Source organism: Siphateles boraxobius, unplaced genomic scaffold (genome assembly GCF_051911475.1).
Source record: "Siphateles boraxobius isolate OS27281-9 unplaced genomic scaffold, OSU_SipBor_1 92, whole genome shotgun sequence".
NCBI lineage: Eukaryota > Metazoa > Chordata > Actinopteri > Cypriniformes > Leuciscidae > Siphateles > Siphateles boraxobius.
The window spans coordinates 284,618-294,203 of NW_027509222.1; the positions used below are offsets into that span (position 1 = coordinate 284,618).

The window sequence follows — 9,586 nt, forward strand, 5'->3', positions numbered from 1 at the left end:
ATCATGTCACTGATTGTCTTACCGTTTCCTTGCAGGTCACATTTTCCCAGTGAGGTCATTTAGGAAGATAAGATCCAGGTTTATTTTTAACAAGTACATTTTATTTGTCACTATTTGCATTTTAATGCTGTAATATCTGGTATAAATGGTTTCTGCACCCAACCATTATAGTATTGCCTTTTAGACAGAATCTTGCACTCTATCTTTAGAAGGTCTTTATATTTGCTAAATATTATATATATTTGTATGTGAATTTGCATTCCCGTTTGTGATTTTAGACAGCTGTGTGTTTGTGTGGGAACGGGACTTTTATTTTGGCCCGGTGATGTGACGTCATAAGGCAGCGCCGCACTCCAGTTTCTGTTGTGGTTCACCTGAAGAAAGGTTTGTGGGTTTACGCATGTAAAGTGTTTAAATAAATGGAAGCTGTTCTAGCAATTTAATCGTTTTTACAAGCTATGTAAAATAAATAAATAATTATTAAATGTAACATTGTAATGCTTTTTTCGTGAATCAAGTATCTATACATGAGTAACAGAAACAGGTGCGCCTCCTTTCGCTCTTGATATCGCGTATCCGTTTATCGTATACATGGCATAGGTCACTGGAAAATAGTGATGAGAGAAATTGAGGTTTTCGAAACTCCGAGTCAATTGAGCCAAATGATTCACAACAATGATTCAGTGATTCAATTCGATCACCGGATCACCGCATGCTGACGAACCCTGCTGGTCCAAACTGTGTAAATGCAATGAGAACACAAACATGAATAATGGCTTAACTATAATATCTTTTGCTATAATAGTAATAATAAATAATAACTTTTACAAACCAACTGAAAATGTTTTTATGGAAGTGTAATCTGTTAAATGTTAGCAACAAATAAATAAATGCCATAACTAAATACAAAGTGTCTATATAATTTTTGTTCTTTTATTAATTTGTAGTGTTAGTTTTGAGTGTTTATTGGCTAATTATATTTAAGTCCATTAACTGTCAGTGTGCTGACTACTGAACTATAGTGAGCTGATTGAGAGAGACGCACCCTGAAATATAGTTTGGAAATCATTTTTCTTTCTGACCTTAAATACAGAGTCCAAACACAGAAAAACTCCCGGTGAAGCAACTGAGATCCATGTAGGCAACGTTTAAGATGGCGTTGATTAAAGAGGAGAGTGAAGTCACGAGGATTGAAGTGAAGCAAGAAGAGACTGAGGAACACACAGGTTGGTTTAATTCTCAGAGATGAACTCAGTCAGAGATGGCGTGTCATTTTCTCATTTCACTCAGGTGTTTTTGTACCCTGTCTTCCCTCTTGCAGATTTCTCTCTTTTCCTTTTTTGAAAGTCTGATTTTAACTAAGTAAGTGACCAATCACAGGCTGTGTTATTCAGCACCTCTGGCTGAACGTTTGTTTTCTAACACAGTCAAGAAGATGAGGAGGAAAATCTAGAGCAATTTTGTATTCTATTCTATTCCTAGCAATAGCACGTTGAATGAAATAATACTTTGTTTTCATTTATATTAGAAAAAAAAGAAACTACAAAGAACTCTAGGCGCAAAGTTCAGTTCCCACGCGCTGTATGAGCAGCGGCTTTGTGCGTGATAAAAACCACTCAGACAGAGCACGCATATACCGAATAGTCCTACATAAACATACTCCTGTTTTACTGTTTATTGCTCTTGAATGGTTTGAAATGACTTATTTTTTTTAAAACGCAAGGCTTAAAACGCATTATATCAATAAGCAGCAACGTCACATGACGACACATGACGACCGCAATATAGTCACATGATGACCGCAATATAGACGACAGTCCAAAATCTCAACCAGATGACAAATTTCAACCAGTTAAACGTGAATAAGCGTATATCCAACCAGCCGTAATAGCAACCAAAGCACCTCAGCTGGAAAAACGGTGTGCCTCAAAAACGCTCAAGCGCCACCAGGTGGCCGTCTTCAGAAGAGCACCAGGCATTTCAGCTGACACACGATAATTTAACATTTATTGTTAGGCATATATGGTCTATTAGTCTCTTTTGCATTTATGCATTATACTGGAGCCAAACCTGAGAAAGTTATCCAGCGTTCCTGGACACGTCATTTGCGTAGTTGTAATTCATAGATGGGGATTATGATTATTGTGAATGAGCGTGCACATGCCTTATTTACAAATGATAGGAATTAATTAACATACACACGTTTAACAAGCAAATCTGATGTTTACAAAGCATTTGTGAATCCGGAGGAGATTTCTCAGGAAGGTCCATTTTAGATGCAAATTACTCTGAATTTACCAATATATTCACGGAAAGTTCACAAATGAGGCCCAATGTCTTTTGTTCGATTTGAATGTAGCAAATGCTGTTGTCAGTGACAGTTTATATTCTGTGCAGTCCATCTTAAGAGTGTGTGTCTTGTAGTCGAAGTCGTTCCTAACATTGGCTTGTAGGCTGTTGCAGCTCAACTCTATCTCAAGGATGGGATTTTTCTGTATTTACTACATTTTTCAAATTTTTGGACCTGAAAAGTATGACCCATGAATTGGGAGGACTGTATGAAGATTGAAATCGTAAAATGGATGATTACTAAACAAACTGCTAAATGTGAATAGCATCTTTCAAATCTTGCCTTTCGAGGATATGAAACGGTGTTACTTGGCCGTATGTATTCTAACAATGAATGCTTGTGAAAACGTTTTATGGCTTAGTGCGATTAACAAATCGCAAAGGCTGTGATTTAAGATATTATTAGTTTGACGCACCGTGTTTCAGAGTGAAGAATTTTCCATGTGTAAATGATCCACTGTATTCAGTGTCTCAGCAAAAGTTATGATGTCGCAAACTTAAAGGAACACGCCACCGTTTTTTGAAATAGGGCTTACTCACCGTCTCCCTACATTTAGATAGATGGGCAAACACATTTTTGTCTCAGTGCATGCATCCGTAGAAATACGAAGTTGACAGTGCCTGTGTTTGTTGTCGTATGCTAGTAAGCATAGCATGTTAATTCCATGTGTGGCTTTCATGAACAATATTAAGGTAGATACCATCAATTAATTTTAAATCAGAGACATAGAGCCTGAGAACTGTTTATCAACCGTTCAAAGCATTGTGTGTAATTAGCAGAATTTTAAAATTGATAAAAAACCTAATAAGCAGTTAGTGTTGTGATAATAAGATCTATATTTCCTGCATCTAGTAAGCAGTTTTTCATACATTGAGATGAAGCATCTTATGTTCAGAGATATTGCTCCAATGATTAATACTTCTGTTTTTGGCAGAATTTAATTAAAGAAATGTACTTGTTATCCCGTCTTTTATATCATTAATACACTGTGCTATCTTAGAGAGTTGGGAAGTTTTTTCAGGTTGTTAATAAATATAAAACTGGGTATTATTAGCATAAGAGTGAAATAATATCTCTTAAGGGAAGTACAAGGAGAAAAGCAGAGGACCCAATACTGAGCCCTGTGGCACTCCATACTTGTGTTTGATGAGACGTCTCTTCATTTACATCATGGCTGGGCATCTCTGGCCCACTCAGATCCACTTTGCAGAAAACAATTTTTTTGTTAATAAAATTGATTTTATTACACTTGTCTTCCTTGTGTTGTTAATACTGAAGAGTTAGCCGATATTTCTTAAATCCTTCAGATTGGTCAGATTGCATACTTCCTTCAATCTACATAATTTCTATTTGTTCAACAATCTATGATTGTTCTTTAATTTCATGGTAAAACATTCCTGTCTGGTGAGGTAAATGGAGTAATATTTCATCTGACACTTTCACACTCACCTTAAGAAGTGTGGCCAAAACTCACAATATTAGTTTGGTGCCACTTGTGAAACTCATACATAACAGCTGTCTTGTGTGAGAAAAAGTTAAATTTTTTACAGCGTATAGGACCTAACATACATGTTGTTGGTTAATAATATATATCTTTTTTATGTTTGTTTCTTTGTGCCATTAAACCTGGGTTAAATTGTATTTGTTTTTTGTTTTGTTTTTTGCCTTAGACCTGATGGCGCTGAAAGAGGAGAGTCAAGAACTGAATGAAATTCATCCTGAATTCATTATTGGAGAAAAATCATTTAGTTGCTCACAGACTGAAAAGACTTCACGAGAAAGAGCTCAAAAGGCTGCAAATATACGTTATTGTACCTGCCAAAAGTGTGGAAAAATTTTCAACAGAAAAGCAAACCTTAATACTCACATGAGAATTCACACTGGAGAGAGGCCTTACACATGCCCTCAATGTGGAGTAAGTTTCACTCAAAAAGTAATCCTTAACAGGCACATTAGAATTCACTCTGGAGAGAAGCCTTTCTCCTGCAAACTGTGCGGACACAGTTTCATTCGAAAAGGATGCCTTAAAAGCCACATGGCCATTCATTCTGGAGAGAAGCCTTTCGTCTGCAATCTGTGTGGAAATAGTTTCATTCGGAGAGGAAGCCTTGAAAGCCACATGAGAATTCATACAGGAGAGAAGCCCTTCACATGCCAACAATGTGGAAGGAGTTTCACACACAAACCAACTTTTAATGCCCACATGAGAATTCACACTGGAGAAAAGCCTTACATATGCCCTCAGTGTGGAAAGAGTTTCACTGAAAAAGGAAACCTTAAAAAACACACGAGAGTTCACACTGGAGAGAGGCCTTTCACCTGCCAACACTGTGGAAGTGGTTTCACTCATAAAGGAAACCTTAAAAAACATGAGAGCATTCACACTGGAGAGAAGCCGTTTGCATGTGCTCAGTGTGGAAAGAGTTTCGGACATAAAGTATCCCTTAATTCCCACATGAAGATTCACATGTTGTGACCAATGTAATATAAACAGTGTTGGGGAGTAACGGAATACATGTACCGGCGTTACGTATTCAGAATACAAATTATGAGTAACTGTATTCCGTTACAGTTACAATTTAAATAGTTGGTATTTAGAATACAGTTACATTTTTGAGATCAATGGATTACATGACGATACTTCTCTGTTTCACGAGTTTATTCACTCTCTAAATAAATTAAAGCAACTCCATGCATTTCCCAGAAGCCCCAATATGAAAACGAAAAAATGCACGGTTTGCGTGATCAGTGAAGTCACAATGGAGTCGGAAGAGGAGCAGCAGGAGCTAGAGGTAGATGGAGCCGTAACAACAGATCCAGGGCAAGAATATGTTTCTATCTTGGAAATTCAAACAGCATTTCACATTAAAGAAAGAGAAGGGAGGATCTTCCTGGGTCTTCTCGTCCAGATCCAATGCTACCACATCTTCAAAATACTAGTATTATTTGAAGTTAACATTATAAAATAAGTAGACCTACACCACAAAACTAGTTGAAGATAAATTCTTTAAAATTGGCCAATTCCGTTATAAACGTGACATTTACAGTCAAAACTTGAAATATAAATTCTCAGAAAATGCATTTAATACCAATATATTGAAACGTCTGTTTATATCCATACTCCCTTAATAAAGGAGTCCAGACATTAGAAAAATATTTGTCTACACATGGGTTTTATATTTAATATGAGGGAAACATGCGTGACACAAAACAATATTTAACTTTTAGGTGGCAAAATATTTTTTAGTAATTCTGTGAATTACACTGCGCAAACCAAAGTAATACTACTACCCACCGGATGAAGAAGGGTTGGCTCTCAGTCTCCACAGAACATAAAATATTCATTTTATATTATTTTATTTTTCGTGTTCGCATTTATGAGGAAAAACAATGTTACGGACGCGACAGTTCTCCGTTAAGGACCTGAGCGCTCTGAAAGCGGCACTAAAAGATGCTTTAAAACTTTCACAGAGACATCCAACAGAAAGCACAAAAACTTTCTTTAAATTGAATTTCGTTTTGTAGTAATTGTATCTTAATTTTAATCAATGTTTCATCCACCAATTGCCTGGATTTAATAAATAAGTAGTAAATATAGTAGACGATAGATAATCACGAAACGGAGGCGCCAGCGCGTGAACTGGAGCTCGTCTCATAAATGAACCAAAACTCAGTGTATAAGGTAACCTACTCGCCTCTCAGACATGTCTACTTTTAACCAGAACAATTCAAAACGGAAGGAAACAGACTACAGACTGCTCTCTGCTTTTGTAATCCGTATGAAATGTGCATTTCTCTCTGGCACGTTCACTACTGAAGATCGCGAGTCAGCATCGTCAACTTCATCTTAGCCGACACTGACAAAGAAAACACTTGTTTATTAATAAACAATTAAAATATCTCCTTGCTATATTTGACATATTCATAATCATTACTTTTGCCGGTTCTTTGTGACAGCTTTTAGATACTTTATTGGCAGCGCCGCCCTTACATGTTACATGAACGCGTCACCACCGCACCCCCACCCCACCAGAATAGGCCTGTTTTGTTAGCCGGATTTGATGGCCGCATTCTTACACTTTTAAAGGCAATTCAATGTGGAAGTAATCCAAGTTTTCAGAATACGTTACTCAGATTGAGTAACGTAACGGAATACATTACAAATTACATTTTTGGGCATGTATTCTGTATTCTGTAACGAAATACATTTTGAAAGTATCCTTCCCAACACTGAATATAAATAGACAGTATATTGCCATCAACATATACAGTTACACTGGAAAAGTCATGCTTATGTGAGAACCTATTTTAGTACTTAGTACTTATACAGTCTCTCTTGCGACAGTTTCAAAAAATGTAGTGGTTGCAGTAAACGGCCTCTAATTTTGAATGTATGAAGAAGTCCCTCCATTCAATATAGCCTATTGACACCTTAGAATTGACACTTTTGTTTTACAGTGAAATGCTACAATGTAAATGAAAGGTTATGCATGATATGCAATGATATAAACTATAAAATCCAATCAAGTAATGTTGTGCAATATTCATTATTTCATTTAGTGAGAGCAAAATCATTGGCTTCTGGTTCCTTTCTGGCTTCTATGTGGTTTGCGATTTAACTCTGTTTTGGATTGTTTTCTTACTACCATTCTTTGTCATTTAAACTGCTAAATCACCATATATCTGATATCTATTACGTTAATCATACATCGCTAGCTTTCAATTTAAATTGCTATCACAAGCACAACGTGTTAGCATTTTAACTTGTCACTCATGCTCACCGTCTCTTTTGCGAGCCCATCAAACACTGTGGTAAGTAGAAATCAGAAAACAAACATCAGTTTGTCAAACGTCAGTCATGTCATCTTCTGTTATTGTTGCTTGCCATGTTTAGCGTAGCATGTGTTAACTCGCAAGTACGATGTCAGACACTGTCAGACACCCTTTCTGTTTGCCAGAGTGATGAGATAGTTAGTAGACTGTCCTCACTCAATGGCTGGCTCTCTAAGTGGTGTCCGCAAAATAATATAGGGTTCATAGACAATTGTAAAAGTTTTTGGGGCAGACCTGACCTGTTTAAAAGAGATGGTATTCATCCCCCCTGGGATGGTGCTGCTCTTCTCTCTAGTAATATGGCACATAGTCTTAGAGCTCAAACATGACAATCTGGGGCTCAGGTCAGGAAGTAGACAAACTGGCTAAACCGACCGTCTAAGGTCAGATAAATCCCATCACATAGTTTTTGAAACACATCTTCAGATGCACCTGAACACATCATCAGTGATGTAACCTGTGAAATACAAAAAACTCCCAAACCCATTAAGGGTAAAAATGTTCAACAAATGAAAATCAGAAGTAATACAGATGAACAAATGATAAAGCTTGGTTTCCTGAGTATTAAATCCCTTTCTACAAAAGCATTTTTTATAAATGATATGATCTCAAAGAACATAACCTAGATGTGCTGTGTTTGATAGAAACCTGGCTAAACCCAGACGATTACATTACATTATATAAATGAGTCCATCCCCCAAGATTACTATTATAAACATGAGCCTCGCCTGAAAGGCAAAAGAGGCGGTGTTGCTACAATTAATAATATTTTCAGTATTACCAGAGATAATTTATATAGAGACATGCCACTTCCTCCATCCTCAGTACAACTATATAGGGAAACCCTGTAACGCCAAAGATGGCGGTTGTATGCACATGTCCCGCCTCTCCCGCTGGAAAGCCAATCGTCTGCTTTTAACAGTCTAGCCGGGAAACATTTAAGCCTATCGTCTGGTTCCACTGACGCATGCGCACAGTTCAGGTTTGAGACAGCGGAAAATACGTTACTGATTGAAAAGGTGGCAGATTTGATATGCAGTGTATGCGTGCGTTGTGTAAATATCAGACATCCCAAGTCTCCCAGAACTTCCGGGAGTCTCCCCATATTGATAGCGGCTCCCTGATGCCCACAAATTAATTCAAATCTCCCGGGATCTAGAGCAAGCGAGCAAGAGCGCATTATCATCATTATATGATAATAGAAATTACAACAAATGCCAAACACAAGAACCAAAAACAAAAAAACTGTCCCAGCGATGTTTGGTTTCTTCAAGACCAACGCGACAACCCACAAGGGTTTTATGAGAGTTTATATTGAAAAGTCCATAGGTTAATGTTTGTCAAATGAGAAGGATGTGCATGTGGGACTGAAGCGCTAGTCTGTGGAGAAGTGTGTGGGGGACAAGCTCCAGACACCCTTCCTACCGGACCAGTAGAGCGGCTGTTCAGTGGATGCTGCGCAGATGGTAGGCTCCCAGCCGTAGTTATTTAGCTCGCCATCATTCATCTCCAAACAGAGAGAAAACCTGGCCAGTTCCTCTATGTAAACATAGCCTGATGGCGACGACGGATTCCCTACAGCCAGTAAGTAGTTCTGTCCACAGCTGTCGATCAGCTTCCCCAAACCCCTGAATGAGGAAGAAACCGCGGCCCTGTTAAACAATCGTGCTACAAAGTGCGATTGGCTAAGCACAGTCACATGACTGGAGTTACGTAAGGTCGCAGGGCACGTACTTCGCGCAGATCCATAAAAGGAACAGGGACAGCAAAACCAATATACAAACATTTAATATATATTGACATATTTTAACTTGGGTTACACCCTCCCCCCTTAAACCCATGCACGTCTCGTTGCATGTTAAACCACATGAATAACTGAACTGGTGGTAGGCGCAGGATTTAAAGCGTCCGATATACTGTGTAAAAGAGTTTGAACCACAGATATCAGGGGATTACCAAGTAAACTGTACTGCAACCTTTTAGGCGGCAATCGTTGACGCACAGAACGTCTTAAACTGGGTTCTGGTTCTACCGAATCAAAAGTTAAATCAAAGTTTAAGGGCTCAGAGATACTAGAGACTGACGTCTCAAGATCAACAAATAAAAAAACAAGCTTGATCCACCACAACATATATGTCCTGCTCCCACTTATCACTGAGCTTGTGTTTACCTCTCAATCGAACACTGCGCACAAGCACTCGGTCCCCTGGCTCCAACTTTGAATAGGGGACTCTTTGATCAAAGCGGACCTTGTTCTTTTCAGATGCTTTGGCGGCATTCTTCGAGGCAATATCGTGGCTTTCTTTCAACCGGGACTTCAGATTTTGAACATACTGTGAATGAGGTTGGTGGTTCTTCCCACTCAGCGGTAAACCAAATGCCAGGTCGACCGGAAAACGAGGA

The 9,586-nt window shown here is 38.3% G+C and overlaps 1 protein-coding gene across 2 annotated transcripts; it reads left to right on the forward strand.

Moving 5' to 3' along the window:
- The first annotated feature begins 310 nt into the window (after positions 1 to 310).
- LOC143733168 (uncharacterized) lies at positions 311 to 6,881 on the forward strand. 2 transcript variants are annotated; one of them, XM_077224743.1, is made up of 4 exons: positions 331 to 384; positions 1,094 to 1,226; positions 4,021 to 4,845; positions 6,595 to 6,881. In XM_077224743.1, exons 2-3 carry the CDS (start codon positions 1,154 to 1,156, stop codon positions 4,824 to 4,826), a joined length of 879 nt encoding a protein of 292 aa, XP_077080858.1. In that variant the 5' UTR covers positions 331 to 384; positions 1,094 to 1,153; the 3' UTR covers positions 4,827 to 4,845; positions 6,595 to 6,881. The 2 variants fall into 2 exon arrangements, with proteins under 2 accessions (XP_077080859.1, XP_077080858.1); XM_077224744.1 differs by having other exon boundaries at positions 311 to 384; positions 4,021 to 6,881.
- The last annotated feature ends 2,705 nt before the right edge of the window (positions 6,882 to 9,586 follow it).